The sequence below is a fragment of the Tyto alba genome, unplaced genomic scaffold (assembly GCF_018691265.1).
Source record: "Tyto alba isolate M040663 unplaced genomic scaffold, T.alba_DEE_v4.0 Super-Scaffold_24, whole genome shotgun sequence".
In the NCBI taxonomy this organism is placed as follows: Eukaryota; Metazoa; Chordata; class Aves; order Strigiformes; family Tytonidae; genus Tyto; species Tyto alba.
Genome location: NW_024881298.1, coordinates 223,848 through 248,434, shown reverse-complemented (window position 1 = coordinate 248,434; position 24,587 = coordinate 223,848). Strand labels below are relative to the sequence as shown.

Sequence of the window (24,587 nt, the reverse complement as noted above, 5' to 3'; positions counted from 1 at the left end):
CAGGTCTGGAAGACACATGTCAAAGTCTGAAGGACACGTGTGTCCAGATGTGGAGAAAACAGCTGGCAATCCATGGCCACACATGTCCAGGTCTGGAGAACACATGTGTCCATGTCTGGAGGACACGTGTCCAGGTCTGGAGGACATGTATGTCCAGGTCTGCAGAACACGTGTGTCCAGGTATGGAGGACATGTGTGTCCAGGTCTGGTGAACACAGTTGGCAATCCATGGCACATGTATCCAGGTCCGGAGGACACGTGTGTCCAGGTGTGGAGAACACACATGTTGAGGTGTGGAGGACACATGTCCAGGTTTGGAGGACACATATGTCCAGGTCTGGTGAACACAGCTGGCAATCCATGGCCAGACATGCTCAGATCTGGAGAACACGTGTGTCCAGGTCTGGAGAACATGTGTCCAGGTGTGGAGAACAGGTGTCCAGATCTGGAGGGTACATGTGTCCAGGTCTGGTGAACACAGCTGGCAATTCATGACCACACGTGCCCAGGTCTGGAGAACACGTGTCCAGGTCTGGAGAACACGTGTGTCCAGGTCTGGAGAACACGTGTGTCCAGGTCTGGAGAACACGTGTCCAGGTGTGGAGGACACGTATGTCCAGGTGTGGAGGACATGTGTCCAGGTCTGGTGAACACGTGTCCAGGTCTGGAGGACATGTATGTCCAGGTCTGGAGAACACGTGTGTCCAGGTCTGGAGAACATGTGTCCAGGTGTGGAGGACACGTATGTCCAGGTGTGCAGGACATGTGTCCAGGTCTGGTGAACACAGCTGGCAATTCATGACCACACATGCCCAGGTCTGGAGGACATGTATGTCCAGCTCTGGAGAACACATGTGTCCAGGTCTGGAGGACACGTATGTCCACAGCAAGAGGACACACACATCCAAGCCCGGAGGACACACGTGTGCAGCTCGGGAAGCCACGGCTGCTGACCCACCACCACGTGTGTCCAGCCTGGTGGCCCCAGCTGACACGTCACCACCACGTGTGTCCGTCCCTGAAGGCCACGCCCAGCGCCGCGTGGGCCCACGTGTGTTCCCCCCCCGCAACCACGGTCCCACCACCACCTGCTGGTGTCACCCCCCCCCCCCTCCCTGCTCCCTGGGGGTTATCGCGGGCTGTGTAAACCAGGAGTAAAGCAGGGAGATGGCTCCTCCTGGGAGTGCGTGGGCGCCCTAATTGGTGCCAATTAAGACTTGGCTAACGAGGAGGCCGCTAACGAGGCCCCCCACCGAGAGAACCAGTTGGGCCAAGCCCGCGAAGCCGCACCGCCCTGTTTACACCACTTACACCCAGCGGGACTGCTTGGGATTTGCACAGAGAGAGGAGGGGGGAAGCCCCGCCCTTCCCACCTCTGGCCACGCCCCCTCACCATGAAGCCCCGCCCTGCTGAGGGTGCAAGCGGCACAGGGTGACGGCACCCTCTAGCGCGAGTGGGCACCCAGGGGAGTGCACAGGGAGATAAGTGCGTGTTGTGGGCGTGCGTCGCGGATGCGTGGTGTGGATGTGTGGGCGTGTGTCATGGATGTGTGGGCGTGTGCCATGGATGTGGAGATGTGTGTCATGGACATGCAGACATGTGTCATGGATGTGTGAACACGTGTCATGGATGTGTAGACATGTCATGGTAGTGTGGACGCGTGTCATGGATGGGTGGGCGTGTGTCACGGATGTGTGGGCGTCACGGATGTGTGGGTGTGTGTCACGGATGTGGAGATGTGTGTCATGGACATGCAGACGTGTCATGGATGTGTGAGCACATGTCATGGATGTGTAGACGTGTCATGGATGTGCTGGACGCGTGTCATGGATGGGTGAGCGTGTGTCACGGATGTGTGGGCACGTGTCGTGGATGTGGGGATGTGTGTCATGGATGTGCAGACATGTGTCATGGATGTGTAGACATGTGTCATGGTAGTGTGGACGTGTGTAATGGATGTGTGGGCATGTGTCACGGATGTGGAGATGTGTGTCATGGACATGCAGACATGTGTCATGGATGTGTGAGCACGTGTCATGGATGTGTAGACATGTGTCATGGTAGTGTGGATGCATGTCATGGATGTGTGTGTGTGTGTCACAGAAGTGTGGGCATGTGTCATGGGTGTGTAGACATATGTCATGGACATGCAGATGTGTGTCATGGACGTGCAGACACGTGTCATGATGTGTGGACGTGTGTCACAAGTGTGGGCATGTGTCATGGCTGTGTGGTTGTGTCATGGATGTGCTGGACACGTGAACATGTGGACACGTGGACACGTGTTGTGGCCATGTGGATGCGTGTTTGTGTTGTGGACATGTCCTGTGGACTTGTTTCATGGATGTGTGGATGCGTAGATATGTTGTGGACATGTGGACATGTGTCGTGGACATGTGGACGTGTTTCATGCATGTGTAGACATGTCGTGGACGTGTGGACCTGTCATGCACATGTGGACGTGTCATGGAGGTGTGTTGTCATGCAGGGGTCTGCGTGCACACGCGTGTGCTGACCACTGTCACATGGACGCGCCATGAAAGCGCCGGAGAACCAGGTGGAACGGCGTCGCTCTTCGCTCCCGCCCTCACAGCCGGCCAGCCAATCACATTGGGCGCCAGAGTGGGCTGGCCAATCGGCTGGTCTCCAGCGCTGAGTGGCCAATTGGCATATGCCGATGGCTTCATTCGGTTGGCCAATCAGCACGTCCAGGTCTCCAAAGCCAATTGGCCAATCAGTACACCCAGATCTCAAAGCTGATTGGCCCATCAGGATGCCCAGATGTCCAAAGCCAGTTGGCCAATCAGCACGCCCGGATCTCCAAAGCCGATTGGCCAATCAGCATGCACAGATCTCAAAGCTGATTGGCCAATCAGCATGCACAGATCTCAAAGCTGATTGGCCAATCAGCACAAGGTGGTCTTGAAAGCTGATTGGCCAATCAGCAAGCCTGGACCTGCAAAACTGATTGGCCAATCAGCACACTCAGATCTCAAAGCCGATTGGCCAATCAGCATGCCCAGATCTCAAAGCCGATTGGCCAATCAGCACAAGGTGGTCTTGAAAGCTGATTGGCCAATCAGCAAGCCTGGACCTGCAAAGCTGATTGGCCAATCAGCACACTCAGATCTCAAAGCTGATTGGCCAATCAGCATGCCCAGATCTCAAAGCTGATTGGCCAATCAGCACAAGGTTCTCTCCAAAGCCGATTGGCCAATCAGGACGTGCCGATCTCCAACACCGGCCCACGGGCCTTGACGGCTCGCCAAGCCTCTTGGCCAATCACACGTGCCGGCCCTCTCCCCCCCCCCAAGCTGTTAGCCAATGAGCGCATCCCTCCTCACCCACGCCCCATCGCCCCGCCCACCCTGCCCCAAGCCCTCAGCCAATCAGATCGCGTCCTCCCTCCACCAATCCCCGGCCTCGCTTGCCCCTTCCCCCTTCCAAGGCCGGTTGACCTCCCCTCTTCCAAGCTCATCGCCAACCGGCCAACCGGCGCCGCTCCCCTCCGCCGGCCGCCGCCCACCCGCCAGCCAACCGACCAATCAGCACGCACTGACGCCCTCCCCAAGGTCAAGGTGGCGCCGGGGGATTAAGGGAAGGTGGCGACGAAGCGTCTTCGCGCCCCGGGGCGGGTCCCGACGCCGTTATAAAAAACCGGCGGCGCTCACGTGGGAGGGTCGGGGCGCGGCGCCGTGGCCACGGACGGGACGCGCCGGGGCCGGTTGGGACGGTTTTTGGGGGGTGGTTTGGGGTTTTGGGGTTTTTTTGGTTTGTTTGGTTGGTTTTTTTTTTTTTTTTTTTTTTTATTTTAGGGAGTTCTTTTTTGTTGTTGTTGGAGGGTGGTTTTTTTGTTGTTGGTTTGATTTGGTTTGGTTTGTTTTTTTTTTTGTTTTGTTTTGGTTTTCTTTTATTATTATTTTGGGGGGGGGCTTAGAATTCCTGACGACGGCGACGACGGAGAAGAGGCGGTGGGATTTCGCCCGGCGGGAAGCGGGAGAGCTCGGCGGGGAAGGAGCGGGGTGGCCCCCCCACCCCCTCCTCCTCCTCCTCCTCTGCCTCCTCTTCCTCCTCTTCCTCCACCCCCCGGCGGGGCGCAGCAGGGACCGGCGGAGAGGTTTGACGGGGCACGGGGAGGGCGGGGGGGGGCCCCTTCGCCAGGGATCATGGGTCACGGTCACCCCTTCTATCCCCCCTCCTCCAGGTTTACTCCATCCCCGGGCTCTATCCAACCCCGTTCCTCCAGTTTTACTCCGTCACTGGGCTCTGTCCATCCCTCCTCCATGTTTACTCCATCCCTGGGTTCCATCCAACCCTCCTTCTCTGATTTTACTCCATCCTTGGACTCCATCCAACCCCGTTCCTCCAGGTTCACTCCATCCCTGGTCTCCATCCATCCCTTCTCCACCTTTACTCTGTCCCTAGGCTCCATTTAACCATCCTTCTCCAGCTTTACTCCATCCCTGGGCTCCATCCACCCCTCCTCCATGTTTACTCCATCCCCATGTTCCATCCAACCCTCCTTCTCCAGCTTTACTCCATCCCTGGGCTCCATCCCACCCTGTTCTTCCAGGTTTACTCCATCCCTGGTCCCCACCTATCCCTCCTTCTCCAGCTTTACTCCATCCCTGGGCTCCATCCATCCCTCCTCCAGCTTTACTCCGTCCCTGTGCCCCACCCAACCCTCTTCCTCCAGATTTACTCCATCCCTGGGCTCCATCCAACCTTCCTTCTCCACGTTTACTCCATCTTTCCCTCCTTCTCTGTGCCAGCCCCATCCCTCCTGCCCCGCATCCATCCCTCCATCCTCAGCTCCCCCAACCTCATCCGGCCTCCCCACAGGGACCCACCACCCGTGTCCGTGGGTCCCACCACCCGTGTCCCTGGGGAACGATGACCCGCGCCCATGGGCCCCATTTCCTTTATCTGTGGGGCCCGTGGCACATGTACACAGGGAGTGGTGACCCACACCCATGGGTGGCTCCAACCCATGGCCATGGGAACCGTGACCCACAGTCACGTGGCGCCTTGACCCACTTCCACGGGGCCCACAAACCTCCTCCGTGGGGAGCAACGACCCACTGCCAGGAGGAACCATTGACCCCCGTCCACGGGGAGCAATGACCCACAGCCGCCTCCAACCCATGGCCATGGGGACCCACGGGGGACCCACAACCCACGAGGAACCCACAACCATGGAAGGAGGGTGCCCCCCCACCCACAACCACCGGGAGCGGTGCCCCATGTCCCCGGGGAGCCGTGACCCACAGCCAAGGGTGTCTCCAACCCAGAGCCTTGAAGAACCGTGGCCCCACGGGCCACGACCCATAACTCCATGGGGACCAGGACCCACAGCTCCAGCCCGAGGGAGGCATCCGAGGGCAGCGTGAGGTGCCGGGAGGTCAATCGCCTCCAGACAAGGAGGGGGGAGGCGGAGGAGTTGGTGGAGCCCGTAATTACGGGCCTCAATTAACGATGACTCCCTTGATTGCCGCCATGGCACCGGGGGCCCCCGATGACGTCACCGTTGCAACAGCGCGATGACGGGGCGAATTGTGCCGCTCCGACCGCGGGGCGGAGGCCCCCCCAGTCCCTTCCCCAACTGGTGTCGACCCCAAAATGGTGTTGACCCCCCCCCCTAAATACAAGGTAGCCCCAAAACACCCCCCCACCCCGCCCCCCGCAAGAAATATCTCACCTTCTTCTGGAGTGGGGTGTGGGGCTGAGGGTCTAGGGGAGGCCACGGAGGGCTTAACACCTCTGCCCCACAGTGGCCACGGCGATGGCGGTGCGAGCCACGGTGGCCCCCCGGCTATGGGGCACTGTGAAGCTACTGGGAGCTCTGGTCTTGGTGGCATCCACGGGTGAGTGCTGGGTGGGTGGGTGTGGTGACACGGCGGGGCGGCCACGCGTGGGCGGCGCTAACCACGCGTGTCCCTCGCAGCGTCCTCGGTGGCGGGGGAGACGCGCGTGGTGGGCGGCATGGACTGCGAGCCCCACTCGCAGCCGTGGCAGGTGGCCATCTTGGACATGTACAAGCTCTACTGCGGCGGCGTCCTGGTGGCCCGGCAGTGGGTGGTGACGGCGGCCCACTGCACCACGCCGGGGTAAGGGCGGCGTCACGCGGGTCCCTCACGTTCACCCCAAGGAGGGGGGGAGGTCAGCCCAGCCGGCCGTGGGTCACACGTGCCCTGCGGTGGGGACCCGTGAAGGTCGTGGCCGTGCTGTGGTCTATGTGGCTATGCCGTGTGTCACGCATGCAGCACGGGGCCCCGGCACATCCCACACGTGTTCTGCCCATGCTGCAGACCCCCCTGTCCCACACATGTCCTGGTAACGTTGCAGACCCCGTGTCCCACACGTGGACCATTCCGTGTCCCACGTGTGTTTTACCCATGCTGCAGACCCCGTATCCCACACATGGACCATTCCATGTCCCACGTGTGTTTTACCCATGCTGCAGACCCCGTGTCCCACACGTGGACCATTCCGTGTCCCACGTGTGTTTTACCCATGCTGCAGACCCTGTGTCCCACACATGGACCATTCCATGTCCCACAGCATGTTGCAGAACCCATGTCCCACACGTGGGTCATGCCGTGTCCCACACATGTCCTGGATATGCTGTAGACCTCATGTCCCACACATGGGCCATGCCATGTCCCACATGTGGACCATTCCATGTCCCACGTGTGTTTTACCCATGCTGCAGATCCCGTGTCCCACACGTGGACCATTCCATGTCCCATGACCTGTTACAGAACCCATGTCCCACACGTGGGTCATGCCATGTCCCACACATGTCCTGGACATGCTGTAGATTTCATGTCCCACACATGGGCCATGTCATGTCTCACACGTGGACCATTCTATGTCCTACACATGTCTTGGACATGTTGCAGACCCCATGTCCCACGCGTGAGCCATGCTGTGTCCCACACATGTCCTGCCCATGCTGCAGACCCCGTGTCCCCCCATGTGTCCTACACATGTTGTGGCCACACCACAGCCTCCGTATCCTACACCTGGACCATGCTCTCCATGGTCCCCATGTGTCCTGGACATGGTGTCCCACCACATGCCGTGGCTGCGCCACGGTCTCCATGTCCTGTTCACGGACCACACATGTCCTGGCCACATCCCATGCTTCCATCCCCATGCTTCCACCCACACACGTCCCACAGGACCCACGGCCACATCACGATCTCTCTGTCCCATCCACGGCCCGGCCTGTCCGTGTCCCACATGTCCCAGCCACGTCCTCCCCCACAAACACCACGGCCACACCACAGCCATCAAACCCCACGCGTGGGCCATGGTCCCACGCGTGTGTCCCCCACACACACACTACCCTGCCTGCCATAGGATCACCACCACCCACCTGGGCAAGCACAGCCTCTACACGCGCGAGTGGGGTGAGATGCAGAAGATGGTGCAGAAGTTCGTGCCGCACCCCGACTACAACCCCACCACCAAGGACAACGACATCATGATGATGAAGCTCCTGACGCCCGTCACCCTCAGCAACAGGATCCAGCCCGTCCCCGTGGCCTCCTGCCTCCCAGAGCCCGGCACCACCTGCGTCACCTCGGGATGGGGAGCCACCACCTCCCCAGAAGGTACCCAGTACCCGTGGCCTCTTCTGGAGGTCTGGGACCTCTCCTGGAGGTCTGGGTCCTCTTCTGGAGGCCTGGGACCTCTCCTGGAGGTCTGGGTCACCCCCCCTGGAGATCTGAGGCCTCTCCTGGAGGCCTGGGTCATCTCCTGGAGGTCTGGGTCACCTCCTGGAGATCTGGAACTTCTCCTGGAGGACTGAGTCCTCTTCTGGAGGCCTGGGTCACCTCCTGGAGGTCTGTGTCTTCTTCTGGAGGCCTGGGACCTCTTCTGGAGGTCTGGATCACCCCCCTGGAGGTCTGAGGCCTCTTATAGAAGTCTGGGTCTTCTCCTGGAGGCCTGGGTCACCTCCTGGAGATCTGGATCTTCTCCTGGAGGTCTGGGTCTTCTTCTGGAGGTCTGGTTCTTCTTCTGGAGGCCTGGGTCCTCTTCTGGAGGTCTGGGTCTTCTTCTGGAGGTCTGGTACTACTCCTGGAGGCCTGGGTCCTCTTCTGGAGGTCTGGGTTACCCCCTCGAGGTCTGGGTCTTCTCCTGGAGGTCTGGATCTTCTCCTAGAGGCCTACATACTCTTCTGGAGGTATGGGTCTTCTCCTGGAGGCCTCAGTCACCTCCTGGAGATTTGGATCTTCTCCTGGAGGACTGGCTCCTCTTCTGGAGGCCTGGGTCACCTCCTGGAGGTCCGAGTCCTCTTCTGGAGATCTGGATCTTCTTCTGGAGGTGTGGGTCCCTTCCTGGAGATCTGGGTCACCCCCTGGAGGTCTGGGTCAAATCCTGGAGGTCTGGGTCTTCTTCTGGCGGGTCAAGTCCCATTCTGGAGGCCTGAGTCTTCTCCTCGAGGTCTAGGTCTTCTTATGGAGGTCTGAAAACTCTCCTGGAGGTCTGGGAACTCTCCTGGAGGTCTAGGTCACCTCCTGGAGGTCTGGGTTTCTCCCCTGGACATCTGGGTCATCTCCTTGGTACCTTGGTTCTCTCATGAGCGCCTGGGTCTTATTCTGGACAGCCAGGTCCCCTCTTGGGCACCTACGACCTCTCCTGAACATCCAGGTCTTCTCCTGGATATCTGGGTCCTCCCCTAAGAAATGGGAACAAAAAGGGGCAGCAGAGGAGGAAAGGGAAGGAAATAACATGAAATTACATGAATTTATACCAAAAAAGATGAAAGGACAGAAGCAGGAAGACCCTAAAATCACATAAAGCCCTAGAACTCGAGTAACAGATTAAATAAGAAATAAAGCGTATGGATTTTAATCAAAATAAAAGGAAATAAGAGAAAGGAAGGGGGTAAGGAATAAAGTAAAATGAATGAAAATGAAAGATAAATTAAAAGAAAGAAAATTGGTTAAGCAGAACAGAATGGGTAAAAAAAAAAAAAAAAAGAAGAAATTAAGTTAAATAGCACAGAGAATAAAATTAAAATTTAAAATTTAAGTTAAATACACAGAGAATAAAATTAAAACTTAAAATGACTGAAATGGGATAAACCACTAAGATCCTAAAATTAAATTCAAGGAAACAAAAAGAAAATGTAACAAAGCAAAATAAGACAGAATTTAGGAGAAGGCACACCAAAATAGACCCTATTTCTGGAGTTTCCCACTTCCAGTCCCGAAATCCCTCGGGTGCTGGTGGGGGGAGGAGGTTTCACCCACTGTGGGCTTTGCCTCCACGGGTGTTTTCCCACCTAAACCTTCAAAAAACGTCCCCGAAGAGCTCATTTCTCACCCCAAAACCAAACTGGAGAAACTTCTCCAGGACGAGGTGGGGTGGTGGGGGGGTGGGGGGCGTGTCGGTGTTGGGAGTTTTTTTGGGGGGGGTGGGGGGTGAATTTCTGCCGGTTCGTGGGTCGATCGCTCTGGTTTCTTTTTTCCCCCCCACCCCCCTCCGTTCCCTGGCTCAGTCACTTACCCGGACGTCTTGCAGTGCGTCAACGTCACCATCTTCTCGACGGCCGAGTGTCAACAGTTGTACCCCGGTTCCATCACCGACAACATGTTGTGCGCCGGGAGCCTCCAAGGCGGTAGGGACTCCTGCCAGGTACGGCCAACATATTCCCCCCCACCCCCCACCCCCCAGCCAGGGCCGCGGCGTCTTCCTCTGTTGGCCAACCCAACGGAGGCTCATGAACCCAATGAGAGTTGGCCAAGCCAGGGATGTTCTTCAGCCAATGGTTGGTCAAAACATCCATCGCTGGCCAACTCAAGAGGAGTTGGGTAACCTGGTGTTGGTTCTTCAACCCAACAAGGGTTGGCCAACACAAGTAGAATTGGCCAACTCATCAGTGGCTGGACAACCCAGAGAGATTTGGACAATCTTCAGGGGGGGTTGGACAACCCAGGGATGTTCTTCAACCAAGGGTTGGTCAGAATATTCATCGTTGGCCAACTCGAGAGGAGTTGGGTAACCTGGTGTTGGTTCTTCAACCCAGTAAGGGTTGGCCAACGCAAGTAGAATCGGCCAACTCGGCAATGGCTGGAGATCCCAAAGAGATTTGGACAATCTACTGGGGGGGTTGGACAACCCAGGGATGTTCTTCAACCCAGACAAGGGTTGGCCAAAAGACTCATGGTTGTTCAAAACATTCATTGTTGGCCAACTCAAGAGGAGTTGGGTAATCCAATGTAGGTTCTTCAACCCAACAAGGGTTGACCAACTCAAATAAAGTTGGCCAACTCATCCATAGCTGGAGAACCCAAAGAGATTTGGTCAACCCAGTGATGTTCTTCAACCAAGGGTTGGCCGATTCATTCATCGTTGACCAACTCAACAACAGCTGGCAAATCCAAGGGGACTTGAGCAACCTGGTGTTGGTTCTTCAACCCAACAAGGGTTGGCCAACGCAAGTAGAATTGGCCAACTCATCAGTGGCTGGACAACCCAGAGAGATTTGGACAATCTTCGGGGGGGGTTGGACAACCCAGGGATGTTCTTCAACCAAGGGTTGGTCAGAATATTCATCGTTGGCCAACTCGAGAGGAGTTGGGTAACCCGGTGTTAGTTCTTCAACCCAATAAGGGTTGGCCAACGCAAGTAGAATCGGCCAACTCGGCAATGGCTGGAGATCCCAAAGAGATTTGGACAATCTACTGAGGGGGTTGAACAACCCAGGGATGTTCTTCAGCCCAGACAAGGTTTGGCCAAATGATTAATTAATTGTTGGCCAACCCGATGTCGGTTGGCCAGCGCAAGGCTGGCTGGACAACTCAACCACAGTTGGGTGGCCCGGTGGAGCCCGGCAGGTTCACACCACGTCTTTCCGCAGGGTGACTCTGGAGGACCTTTGATTTGCAACAGGACCCTCCAAGGCATCGTGTCGTGGGGCATGGAGAAGTGTGGGCAACCCAAGAGACCTGGTGTCTACACCAAGGTCTGTAGATACGCCCAGTGGATCCAGAAGACCATGAATGACAACCAGTGACACACCAGTGACACACCAGCAACCTCCAAGTGTCTGGGGGGGGGGGGGGGGGGGAGCTGGGGGGGGGGCAGGGGGGAGGTCGGAGGCTCACGGCCACGTTGCCGCCGCTCGCCGGGGCAAAGCCGGTGGGACAACGGAGGTTGTGGCGAGGTGGTGGCCCCAGGTCACCTGGTGAAGCTGGTGAGAGGGCGGGTGGGAACAACACGAGCAATTAAAGCGTTGTCATGTTTGGTGGGAAATTTGGTCCTTTTCAACCCATTCCTCACCCCACCACACCAAAAAAAAAAAAAAAAATAGATTTCAAGGTCAATTCCAGAAGTCTCCTCTCCTTCAAGGTCATCCACAGGCCCAGTGGCCATGAGTGGCCACGGGGCTTTATTTTGAGGGTGCATCCCTCCCACTGTCATGCCAATTTGTCAATTTCCAGGATTTTTTCAGAAAACCTTCGGTTCTTCCGCCCAGCGTCTCCCATGGAACACGACATGTGGCTGTGGTGGCCCTGGGCACATGGGACACCGGTGGCCAAGTCCTCCAACCCCAATGGGGTTGGTCAACTCAACCAAAGCTGGTTGCCCAACTCAATCACTGCTGGCCAGCCAGGAATGACCTAGCCAACGGGAGACGCCCAATAGGAATGAAGAACCCAGTGAGCTTCAGGCAATGCAACAAGGGTCACCCAATCGATGAGGGTCACCCACCCAATGATGGTTGGTCAACCCAAGGGAGTTGGCCAACCCAGTGAGGGTCACCACCCAGTGATGGTTGGCCAACCCAACGAGTCATCCACCCAATGACAGTTGGCCAACCCAAGGGAGTTGGCCAACCCAACCAGAGCCATCCACCCAAGGACGGTTGCCCAACCCAAGGGAGTTGGCCAACCCAGTGAAGGTCACCCACCCAACGATGGTTGACTAACCCAACCAGAGTCATCCACCCAATGACAGTTGGCCAACCCAAGGGAGTTGGCCAACCCAGTGAGGGTCACCCACCTAACGATGGATGGCCAACCCAATATCTACTGGCCTCTCCTTCCGCTGGTGGCCATGGTTTGACATCATTGTGCCGTTTTGTCCCCCGCAGGCGGTGCCGGCAGCCATTTTGTCCCCCTTCCCCCCTACCTCAGGCTCTCCTCAGGATTTACTCGCTCTCTGTTGTCCCCACACCAGGGTCTCCTGAGTTGGTGGCCACAAAAGCCCCGGGGGCCATCTTGGCCACCAGGAGGAGGAGTTGGCAAGGCCAAAAGTCGCCTTCCTTGACTCTGGAGGCCTCTGGAGATGCTTTGGCTTGCTGTGGAGGACTCGGGGCTCGTGACGGCACTGCCCTCGGGGGCGTGGCCACCGCAGGGACGTCCCTCCAGAGGGTTGGTAAGGGACGACCCAGCATTCCCTGGGGGCAGGGGAGGGGCAGGGGCAGTGGCCAGCAACCAACTTGAGCTTCTAAGAGAAGAGGAGGCCACTGTCAGTCAGGTGGTCTGGCCTGCCCGGCCCTGAGGTGGGGAAACGCCATTGGCTGGGCTCTTCCCAAGACCCACCCCTCCCTGACCTGAAGAGGTGCCATTGGTTGAGCTTTTCCCAAGACCCGCCTACCACAGACTGAGGAAATGCCATTGGTTGGGCTCAATCCAAGACCCTCCCACCCCACACTGGGGCCTCCCCATTGGCTGAGAAATTCCTAAGACCCTCCCACCCCACACTGGGGCCTCCCCATTGGCTGAGAAATTCCCAAGACCCACCCACCCCACACTGGGGCCTTCCCATTGGCTGAGCTCTTCCCTAGACACACCCCTCAAACTGGAGCCACCCCATTGGTTGGGCATCCTGCCTGAAGGGAGGTGTCACCTCCCGTCCCCCTTGGGGCGTGGCCTCCACGAGTGCCAGCCAATCGCCTGGGGCGGGCCCGATCTGGGCAACGAGGCTGTTTGTGTTCCTTTGATTAGGGCCCTAAAATCGTTACGGCTGTAATTAGCGCTAACGACCTAATGACAAGGCCGCACGATGACCTCAGCACCCGCGCCACGCCCCGGGCGCGGTTGGCGTCAGGGGGGCGGGGTTTGCTTAATCCCGCACTAATCCGGCGGCGGGTGGGGTGGGAATGGGGGGCAGAAGGGGACCCCGCCCCACGGCACCCTATAGGTACCGTACAGGACCCACTTCACCTTATAGATATGCTGTAGGGGACCCATTTTACCCCATAGATCCCATAGGGGCCCCCATCACCCTATAGATACCATAGGGGGTTCAGGTGTCCAGGCGGCCCCACTTCACTCCATAAACCCCATAGGGGACCCTCTTCACCCCATAGATACTGGAGGGGACCCACTCCACCCCATAGATCCCATAGGAGCTCCCATCACCCCATAGACACCGTAGGGTCCCACTTCACCCCATAGATACCATAGGGGATTCAGGTATCTGGGCCGCCCCACTTCACCCCATAGATATCGTAGGGCCCCCCATCACGCCATAGATCCCATAGGTGACCCACTTCACCCCATAGATCCTGTAGGTGGCCCACCTCACCTCATAGATAGTGTAGGGACCCACTTCACCCTATAGATGTAGCATAGGGGGCCCTCTTCATCCCATAGGTCCCATAGGGGACCCAGGTGTCCAGGCTGCCCCACTTCACCCTATAGATCCCATAGGGACCCACATCACCCCGTAGATAGCATATGGACACGCTTCACCCCATAGATCCCATAGGGGCCCCAGTCACCCCATAGATCCCATAGGAGCCCCAGGCACCCCATAGATCCCATAGGGGCCCCAGGCACCCCACAGATCCCATAGGGGCCCCAGGCACCCCATAGATCCCATAGGGGCCCCTCTTCACCCCACAGATCCCGTCAGGACCCACTTCACCCTATAGACCCCATAGGGGCCCCCTGTCCCCCCCTATAGATCCCGTGGGACACCTGGGCATGGGGCGGGGGGGTGGGGTGTGAACGTGACACCTGCAAACCTGAGGGGGGGGGGCCGCTAATGAGCCCCTGTTAATAATTAACGCAGAGCCTTGATAAGGGGGGGCCCCCATCCCCCCCCCCCAAAAAAAAAACATCATGGCCCCTGGCAGCTTCATCATCCTGCTCCTCCTCCTCCTCGTGGAGCTGGTGACCCCCGGTGAGGGGGGGGAGACCCCAAATTTTTGCGGGGGGGGGAAAGGGGGGGATAAGGGGATCTGGGGGGGTCCCCAACATGATGAATGGGGAGCTGGGGGGGTCCTGGGGGGATTAAGAGGGGGTAAGGGGGTCTGGGGTGTCCCCAACATGATGAATGGGGAGCTGGGGGGGTTAAGGGGGGGCCAAAGGTGGGGGGAGGTTGGGGGGAGTAAAGGGGGGGGATAAGGGAGGGGTCTGGGGGGTCCCCAAGATGGTGGATGGGGTGCGGGGGGGATCTTGAGGGGGTTAAGGGGGGGCCAAGGGGGTCTGGGGGGTCCCCAAGGTGCGGGGGGGGGGGGAATGGGGGGAATAAAGGGGGGGATAAGGGGTTCTGGGGGGTCCCCAAGGTGGGGGGGGGATTTGGGGGTGTCCGCAAAGTGTGGAGGGGTCCTGGCAGGGGAAAAGGGGGGGAAAGGGGGGTCCCCAAAGTCCCGGGGGGGTGGTCAGGGTGGGAAAAAGGGAGTCTGGGGGGGTCGCCAAGAGGGTGGATGGGGGTTCTGGGGGCGGGGGGGAGGGTTGTGCCGGGGGTGGGGGGAGGGGAAAGGGTCTGGGGGGGTCCCCAAGGGGTCCCAGTAGCCCCCCCAACAGCCCCCTCTGACATAACCCACCCCTGCTCCCAGGGTGGCCGTGGGGCGAGCGGATCGTGGGGGGCAGCGAGTGTCCCCGGGGGGGGCACCCTGGCCTCGTCCTGCTCTTCCACTTCGACCAGCACCAGTGCGGGGGGGCCCTGCTCAGCACCCAGTGGGTGCTCACGGCTGCCCACTGCCAGACCAGGTGTGGGGAGGGGGGGGGGGGGGGGGCAGAACTGGGAGGCACTGGGAGGGGAGGTGGAAGCACTGGGTGTGGGGCTGGAATCAATGGGAGGGAAATGGGGGGGGGGGGGGCTGAGAATGGGACTGGGACCACTGGGGGGGGCACTGGGAGGCACTGGGGGGGGGACTAGGGCTACTGGAGGGGAGCTGGGCGCACTCGGAGGCACTGGGAATGGGACTGGGAGCACTGGGAGGGGAGATGGGGGCATGGGAGGGGAGGTGGGGGCACTGGGAGGGGAGGTGGGGGCATGGGAGGGGAGGTGGGGGCACTGGGAGTGGGGCTGGAAGCAATGGGAGGGAAATGGGGGGGCGCTGAGAATGGGACTGGGAGGCACTGGGGGGGGGCACTGGGAGGCACTGGGCGGGGGGCACTGGGAGGCACTGGGGGGGGGGCACTGGGAGGCACTGGGGGGGGGCACTGGGAGGCACTGGCGGGGGGGCACTGGGAGGCACTGGGGGGGGGCACTGGGAGGCACTGGGCGGGGGGCACTGGGAGCGGAACGAGGGCTGTTGGAGGGGAGCTGTGTGCACTGGGAGGCACTGGGAATGGGACTGGGAGCGCTGGGGGGGGGGGGCACTGGGAGGCACTGGGGGGGCACTGGGAGGCACTGGGCGGGGGGCACTGGGGGCACTGGGGGGGGGACTAGGGCTATTGGAGGGGAGGTGGGCGCACAGAGAGGCACTGGGAATGGGACTGGGGGCGCTGGGAGCCCAGCTCAGCCCCCAGTGGGTGCTCAGGGTCACCCAGGGCCACGTGTGGCTGGGAGGCACTGGGAGCGCTGGGAAAGGTTCCAGGAAGCACCGGGAGGAACTGGGAGGAACTGGGTCATTGTGACCCATGTCCCATCCCCCCCCACGGTCATGTCCCTCACGTCCCCGTGACCGTGACCTCTCCCCCCGTCACGTGTCCCCCCCCATCAAGTGTCCCCCCCTGTCATGTGCCCCCCCATAATTGTGCCCCGGCCATCACGTGTCCCCCCGTGACGCCTCATCATGTGTCCCCCACAACTGTGTCCCCTGTCACGTGTCCCCCTTCAGCTGTGTCCCCCTGTGTCCCCCATGACCATGTCACCCATGACCGTGTCCACCCATCATGTGTCCCCCCATGACCGTGTCCCCCCCATGACCGTGTCCCCCCATGAACCATGTCCCCCATGACCGTGTCCCCCCATGACCATGTCCCCCCATGACCACGTCCCCCCACAACCACACCCCCCCATGACCATGTGTGTGTGTCCCCCTGCCCTGTCCCCTGTCCCCCCCAGCCACATCCAGGTGCGGGCGGGGCTGCACAGCCTGGCCAACCCCACGGGACACGAGCAGTTCGCCATGGCCGTGGCCACCGTGGTCCACCCGGGCTATGTCACCGTCCCCGGGGCCACCACCTACGCCCACGACCTGATGCTGCTGCGCGTGGAACCCCCCTTCATCCCCACCCGCTACGTCCAACCCCTGGGCCTGCCCAGGAGCCCCCCGGCCACAGGGGCCACCTGCACCGTCATGGGGTGGGGCACCACCACCAGCCCCCACGGTATGGGGGGGGATGACACACACGGGGAGGGGTGGTGGCATCTCCATGGGGAACAAGCCCAAGAGACCATGAGAAGTTCAACTCAAAGTGGGTTGGGTTGGGTGGTGGCATCTCCATGAGAAAGGGATCCAGGTGACCACAAGGTCAACTCAATGTGGGTTGGATTGAGTTGGGTTGGGTTGAGTGGTGTCATCTCCATGGGGAAGGGGCCCAAGGGACCATGAGAAGTTCAACTCAACATGGGTTGGGTGGTGGCATCTCTGTGGGGAACAGGCCCAAGAGACCATGAGAAGGTCAATTCAGTGTGGGTTGGGTTGGGTTGGGTGGTGGCACCTCTGTGGGAATGGGACAAAGGTGACCACAAGATGGTCACATCTATGTGTGTTGGGTTGGGTGGTGGCATCCCCATGGAGAACAGGCCCAAGGGACCATGAGGTCAACTCAATGTGGCTTGGGTTGGGTTGGGTGGTGGCATCTCCATGAGAAAGGGACCCAGGTGACCACAAGGTCAACTCAATGTGGGTTGTGTTGGGTTGAGTGGTGGCATCTCGATGGTGAAACAGGCCCAAGGGACCATGAGAAGATCAACTCAACGTGGGTTGGGTTGGGTGGTGGCATCTCCATGGAGAACAGGCCCAAGGGACCATGGGGTCAACTCAACGTGGCTTGTGTTGGGTTGGGTTGAGTGGTGTCATCTCCATGGAAAAGGGACAAAGGTGACCACGAGATGGTCACATCAATGTGTGTTGGGTTGGGTGGTGGCACCTCTGTGGGGAACAGGCCCAAGAGACCATGAGAAGGTCAATTCAGTGTGGGTTGGGTTGGGTTGGGTGGTGGCACCTCTGTGGGAATGGGACAATGGTGACCACAAGATGGTCACATCTATGTGTGTTGGGTTGGATGGTGGCATCTCCATGGAGAACAGGCCCAAGAGACCATGAGGTCAACTCAACTTGGGTTGGGTTGGGTTGGGTTGGGCTGGGTTGGGTTGGGTTGGGTTGGGTTGGGTTGGGTTGGGTTGAGTGGTGGCACCTCTGTGGGGAACAGGCCCAAGAGACCCTGAGAAGTTCAACCCGCCGTGAGTTGGGTTGGGTGGTGGCATCTCCATGGAGAAGGGACAAAAGTGACCACGAGATGGTCACGCCCACATCTGTTGGGTTGGGTGGTGCCATCTCCAAAAGACAAATGGACCCACCTTGGACACGTGTCCCGCCCCTCCCAGAGTCCTTCCCCGACACCCCCCAGTGCGTGAACGTCACTGTGGTGGGGGACAGCGAGTGCCGCTCGGCCTACGGCAGCAAGGTCACCGAGGACATGCTGTGTGCGGGCGTGGCTGGGGGGGGCAAGGACTCCTGCCAGGTATCCCCTGCGCCCCCCCTGTCCCACACCCTTGTCCCCATGTCCCCTCACCTTGTCCCCACGTCTCATCTCGTCCCCACGTCCCACCTCATCCCCGTGCCCTACCTTGTCCCCACGTCCCACCTCGTCCCCATGTCCCCTCACCTCATCCCCATGTCCCACCTCGTCCCCATGTCCCCTCACCTCATCCCCATGTCCCACCTCGTCCCCATGTCCCCTCACCTTGTCCCCACGTCCCATCTCGTCCCCACGTCCCACCTCATCCCCATGTCCTACCTTGTCCCCACGTCCCACCTCGTCCCCATGTCCCCTCACCTCATCCCCATGTCCCACCTCATCCCCATGTCCCAACTTGTCCCCGTGTCCCTTCACCTTGTTCCCATGTCCCCTCACCACATCCCCAAGTCCCACCTTGTCCCAACGTGCCACCGTCTTGTCCCCATGTCCCACCACCTCGTCCCCATGTCCCACCACCCTGTCCCCATGTCTCACCACGTCCCCGTGTCCCATCACCCCGTTCCCAAGTCCCACCTTGTCCCTGTGTCCCTTCACCTTGTCCCCATGTCCCCTCACCACATCCCCAAGTCCCACCTCGCCCACATGCCCCACAGCCACCTCCCTCTGCTCCCCCACCGTGTTCCTTGAGCTTTGATGTGGGGACACGTCCCCACCCCCACGTGTGTCTCCCCACCCCACCCCCGTCCCCTCAAGTTGTGGCTCCGTCCCCGTGGCCGCCACCCGTAACCACGTCCCGTTGGGGTCCCCTTCTCCCTTGCGCTTCAAGACACGACCACAGCCACCACCCTGGTGTCCTCCCAGGCCAGGGAGTGTCACCGAGGTCCTCCCATGGTCCCTTTTGTCCCCAGGGTGACTCGGGGGGTCCCCTCATCTGTGACGGGGTCCTGCAAGGCATCGTCTCCTGGGGCGACCACCCATGTGGGCAGGCGGGGAAGCCCGGGGTCTACAGCCAGGTCTACAACTACCTGTCCTGGATCCAGGAGACCATAGGGGAGGGCTGAGGTCTCCTCGTCCCACCATGGACCTTCCAACCCCCCCCAGACCCACCAACCCCACCGTGGACCTCCCAACCCCACCATGGACCCACCAACCCCACCATGGACCCACCAACCCCACCGTGGACCTCCCAACCCCACCGTGGACCTCCCAACCCCACCATGGACCCACCAACCCCACCATGGACCTTCTAAACCCCGCCCAGACCCACCAACCCCACTGTAGACCTCCCAACCCAACCATGGACCCACCAACTCCTCCCCAGACCCACCAACCCCACCATGGACCCACCAACCCCACCGTGGACCTCCTGAACCCCCCCCTCAGACCCACCAACCCCATCGTGGACCTCCCAACCCCACCATGAACCCACCAGCCCCACCGTGGACCTCCTGAACCCCCCCCTCAGACCCACCAACCCCATCGTGGACCTCCCAACCCCACCATGAACCCACCAGCCCCACCACAGACCCACCAACCCCACCATGGACCTCCTGAACACCCCCCTCAGACCCACCAACCCCATCATGGACCTCCCGACTCCAACACGGACCTCTCAACCCCACCATGGATCTCCTGAACCACCCCCCAGACCCACCAACCCCACCACAGACCCACCAACCCCACCATGGACCTCTTGACCCCCCCTTATGGACGCCCCCTGTGACCCCACCACAGATGACCTGACCCCACCATGAACCGGGCGGGGCCCATGATTGTTGGATTGACACCCCCGTGGACACGCCCACCCACCGGGGAGCCCAACGTGGATGACCCGAGGCCACCAGAAGCCGGCCACCAGCTGACGGGGCCAGTCCCACCAGAGATCCCACCACAGATGGACGGATCCCACCCAAATCCCACCACGGATGGACCGATCCCACCATGGATGGATGGATCCCAGCAGAGATCCCACCATGGATGGACGGATCCCACCCAAATCCCACCACGGATGGATGGATCCCACCACAGGTCCCACCACGGATGGATAGATCCCACCAGAGATCCCATCATGGACACATCGAGACCACCAGAGATCCCACCACATCTGGTTGATCCCACCCCAAATCCCACCATGAATGGACCAATCCCACCCCAGATCCCACCATGGATGGACCAATCCCACCACGGATGGACTGATGCCACCCCAGATCCCATCACAGATGGTTGGTCCCATTCCAGATGCCACCAAGGATGGACCGATCCCACCCGAGATCCTACCACGGATGGACTGATCCCACCAGAGATCCCACCATGGATGGACCAATCCCAGCCCAGATCCCACCACCACGGATGGACCAATCCTACCCCAGATCCCACCATGGATGGACCAATCCCACCACGGATGGACCAATCCCAGCCCAGATCCCACCACGGATGAACCAATCCCAGCCCAGATCCCACCACGGATGAACCAATCCCAGCCCAGATCCCACCATGGATGGACCAATCCCAGCCCAGATCCCACCATGGATGGACCAATCCCACCACAGATGGTTGGTCCCACCCCAGATCCCACCACGGATGGGTCAATCCCAGCCCAGATCCCACCACGGATGGACCAATCCCAGCCCAGATCCCACCACGGATGGACCAATCCCAGCCCAGATCCCACCACCGACGGTTGATCGCCCCCAATAAACCGCCCTTCCCCCGCATCTCCAGGGCATCTCTGAGCTCCTGCGGGGCACCTGGGGGCAAAGGGAGCAGAACTGGGCCAAAGCAGGGAAAAATGGACAAAAGCAGGGAAAAAACAGGCAAAATCGGGGAAAAAATGGGCAAAATCATGAAAAAAAACAGATAAAATCAGGGGACAATGGGCAAAATCAGGGAGAAATTAATAAAATCAGGGAATAATGGGCAAAAGCATGGAAAAGTGGGCAAGATCAGGTAAAATCAGGTAAAAGTGGGCAAAATCAGGCAGAATTGAGGCAAAATCAGGCAGAAATAGGCAAAACCATGTGGAAGTGAGACAAAAACGGGCAAAAGTGGGTAAAACCAGGCAGAAGTGGGGATATTGGGCCTGAGTGGGTCAAATTGAGCAAGACTGGGCAAAAGTGGGCAAAACTGGGCAGAAGTGAGCCAAAATTGAGCAAAAATGGGCAAAAACATGTAGAAGTGAGACAAAAATGGGGGAAAGTGGGTAAAATTGGGCAGAAGTGGGCAAAACCAGGCAGAATTGAGCCAAAATCAGGCAGAATTGGGGGATATTGGGCCTAAGTGGGTCAAATTGAGCAGGCCTGGGCAAAATCAGTAAAAAGTGGGCAAAATCAGGAAGAATTGAGCCAAAACCAGGTGGAAGTGGGCAAAACCACGTAGAAGTGAGGCAAAAATTGGCAAAAGTGGGTAAAATCAGGCAGAAATAGACAAAATTAGGCAGAATTGAGCCAAAACCAGGCAGGTGTGGGGGACACTGGGCCTAAGAGGGTCAAATTGAGCAGGACTGGGCAAAAGCCAGTAAAAGTGGACAAAATGAGGCAGATGTGAGCCAAAATCAGGAAATAGTGGGCAAAACTAGGCAGAAGTGAGCCAAAATTGAGCAAAAATGGGCAAAACCATGTAAAAGTGAGACAAAAATGAGTGAAAGTGGGTAAAATTGGGCAGAAGTGGGGGATATTGGGCCTAAGTGGGTCAAATTGAACAGGAATGGGCAAAACCAGGTAAAAGTGGGCAAAATGAGGCAGATGTGAGCCAAAATCAGGCAAAAGTGGGTAAAACCAGGCAGAAGTGGGTAAAACCACACAGAAGTGAGACAAAAACAGGTGAAGGTGGGTAAAATTGGGCAGAAGTGGGCAAAATCAAGTAAGAGTGGGCAAAATGAGGCAGATGCGAGCCAAAATCAGGCAAAAGTGGGCAAAATCGGGCAGAAGTGAGCTAAAATCAGGTCAAAGTGAGTGATACTGGGCCTAAGTAGGTCAAACGGATCAGAACTGGGAAAGCCAGGCAAAAGCGGACAGAATGAGGCAAAAGCGGGCAGAATGAGGCAAAAGTGAGCCAAAATCAGGCAAAAGTGAGCCGGACGGGGCCGAAGTGGCCCAAAGTGGGCAAAACTGGGCCAAATGGGCAGAAGTAAGGAAACGGAAGGTATAAAGTGGGCCAAACTGGGGGAGGGGGGCTACCCACAGCGAGACCTCCGTGCCTCCCAGTACCGTACTGGCGGGAACTGGGCTTTCGCTCCCCTCCGAAGCCATTGAGTCAGCGGAGGAGGGGGGGGAGGGGAGAGTGTGGTGAATCACGGGGCGAATCGTCGCCCCACCCCCGCCCTGGCCGCGTTAGGGGGTAATTAGGGCAGATAACGAGGCCGGAGGGGAAACTGAGGCCCAGGAGGCCGCGGCGGCCACGTGACGGGGCCGGGGCTGAGCTCTGCCAAAACCGCACTGGGAGGGGACCCCGGCGTCCCGGCACCCACAAACGCTCCGCTCCACCCCGGGGTGCTGGCAGGGGACCCGGGCGTCCGGGAATCGCCTCCTTCCCCTCCCCCCTCCCCCCCCCCCCCCCAAAAAAAAAAAAAAATCTCCCCACCCCATCCAGTCTAACTGGGGAGAAGCTCTCGAAGGCAGCTGGGGTGTATTGGGAGCAACGGGGGGCGGGTAGTGGAGGGGGATGACCTGGACTCCTGGGTCCCCTGGGAGTAACTGGGGTGATTGGGGGGTCCCTTGGGAGCAACTGGGATGATGGGGGGGACACACACCTGGGTCCCCTGGGAGTAACTGGGGTGACATGAATGTCCCTTGGGAGCAACTAGGGTGATTTGGGGGTCCCCTGGGAGCAACTGGGATGATGTGGGGGGACCCTTGGGGACACCTGGAAGTAACTGGGGTGACATGGGGCTCCATCGGGAGTAATTGGGATGATATAGGGGGACACCTGGGTCCCTTGGGAGAAACTGGGGTGACACGAGGGGGACTCCCCCTCCTCTCCCGGCCCCTCCTTCCCCCCCCCCCCAGGGCGTCCCCAGGGGCGGGACAGGGTGACCCAGCCCCTCCCAAACAGTCACAAAAACCCGCCCCCACCCTGGGCCACCCACCCGCTGCCGTGGGCACCCACAGGCTGTGCCACGCACCCGCTGCCGCACTCCCACGACCCACGACAACCCGCGACAAGAGCAAGTGACGTGGGTGGGAGGACATGGGATGGGGGGGGGGGGGAAGGAGGGGGGAAGGAAAGAGGGAAGGAAGGAGAGAGAGAAGGAGAGGGGAGGAGGGAAACAGGAGAGATGGAAGGAGGAAGGAAGAAAAGATGGAAGGAGGGAGGGAAGGAGAGATGGAAAGAGGAAGGAAGGAGGATGGAAGGGGAGATGGAATGAGGGAAGGAAGGAGAGATGGAAAAAGGAAGGAGAGTGGAAGGAGGGAGGGAAGGAAGGAAGGAGAGAGTGAAAGTGGGAAGGAAGGAGGATGGAAGGAGGGATGGAGGAAGGAATGGAAAGAGGGGAGGAAGAAGGGAGGAAGGAGAGATGGAGGGAGGGAGGGGAGGAGGAGAGAAGGAGGAAAGGGAGAGATGGAATGGGGGAAGGAAAGAGGGTGGAAGGAGGAAGGAAAAGGGAAGGAGAGATGAGAAGAGGAAGGAAGGAGGATAGAAGGAGGGAGAGAAGGAAGGAGGGATGGACAAAGGGATGGAAAGAGGGGAGGAAGAAGGGAGGAAGGAGAGGTGGAAGGAGGGAGGGAAGGGGGAAAGAAAGAGGGGTGGAAAGAAGAGGGAGAGAGGGAGGGAAGGAGGATGGAGGGAAGGAATTTAAAGAGGGGAGGAAGGGGAGATGGAATGAGATGGAAGGAGGAAAGAGGGAGAGGTGGAAGGAGGGATGGAAAGAGGGTGGAAGGAGGAAGGAAGGAAGAAGGAAGGAGAGATGGAAGAGAGGGAAGGGGGAAAGAAAGAGGGGTGGAAAGAAGAGGGAAAGAGGGAGGGAAGGAGGATGGAAGGAGGGATGGAGGGAAGGAAGGAAGGAGGAAGAAAGAGGGAAGGAGAGATGGGATGAGGGAGGCAGGAAGATAAAAGAAGGCTGGGAGGAGAAAAGGATGAAGAAAGGAGGGTCGGGAGGGGGGGAGGAAGGAGGAGGGAGGTGGGATGGCTGGGGACAGGATGGGGGGGGGGGATGTGGGGCCAGGTGGGAGGGGCTGGGCGGGGCCACTGTCCCCACTGACCCTCCCCCCCGTCCCCTCAGGGCCATGGAGCTGCTGCCCAGCGCGTTGCTTCTCCTGCTGCTGACAGGTACGTGGGGCCCCGTGTCCCCCCCATGTCCCGCCATGTCCCCCTCGTGTCCCTCCGTGTCCCCCCTGTGTCTCCCCATGTCCCCCTGGGTCCCCTCCACCCTTCTCCCACTCCATGTCCAGGTCCCCATGGAGGGAATGTGGGGAGGGGACAGCTCTGGTGGCCCATGTCCCCACAGAGGGGACAGCTCTGGTGGCCCATGTCCCTGTGGAAGGGACAGATCTGGTGGCCCATGTCCCCACGGAGGGGACAGCTCTGGTGGCTCACGACCCTGTGGAAGGGACAGCTCTGGTGGCCCATGTCCCCACGGAGGGGACAGCTCTGGTGGCCCATGTCCCCGTGGAAGGGACAGATCTGGTGGCCCATGTCCCCACGGAGGGGACAGCTCTGGTGGCTCACGTCCCTGTGGAAGGGACAGCTCTGGTGGCCCATGTCCCCACAGAGGGGACAGCTCTGGTGGCCCATGTCCCCGTGGAAGG

The 24,587-nt window shown here is 59.3% G+C and overlaps 2 protein-coding genes across 2 annotated transcripts; both read left to right on the top strand.

The window, feature by feature from the left end:
- The first annotated feature begins 3,882 nt into the window (after window positions 1–3,882).
- Window positions 3,883–11,051, top strand: LOC122153846 (kallikrein-14-like). Its single transcript, XM_042797227.1, has 6 exons — window positions 3,883–4,118; window positions 5,773–5,865; window positions 5,946–6,108; window positions 7,367–7,620; window positions 9,513–9,649; window positions 10,875–11,051. Exons 2-6 carry the CDS (start codon window positions 5,784–5,786, stop codon window positions 11,028–11,030), a joined length of 792 nt encoding a protein of 263 aa, XP_042653161.1. The 5' UTR covers window positions 3,883–4,118; window positions 5,773–5,783; the 3' UTR covers window positions 11,031–11,051.
- A 5,277-nt stretch (window positions 11,052–16,328) lies between these two features.
- LOC122153829 (kallikrein-13-like) lies at window positions 16,329–18,908 on the top strand. The gene is made up of 3 exons (XM_042797186.1): window positions 16,329–16,530; window positions 17,753–17,889; window positions 18,756–18,908. The coding sequence occupies exons 1-3, from the start codon at window positions 16,329–16,331 to the stop codon at window positions 18,906–18,908; spliced, it is 492 nt and encodes a 163-aa protein (XP_042653120.1).
- Window positions 18,909–24,587: the final 5,679 nt, after the last annotated feature.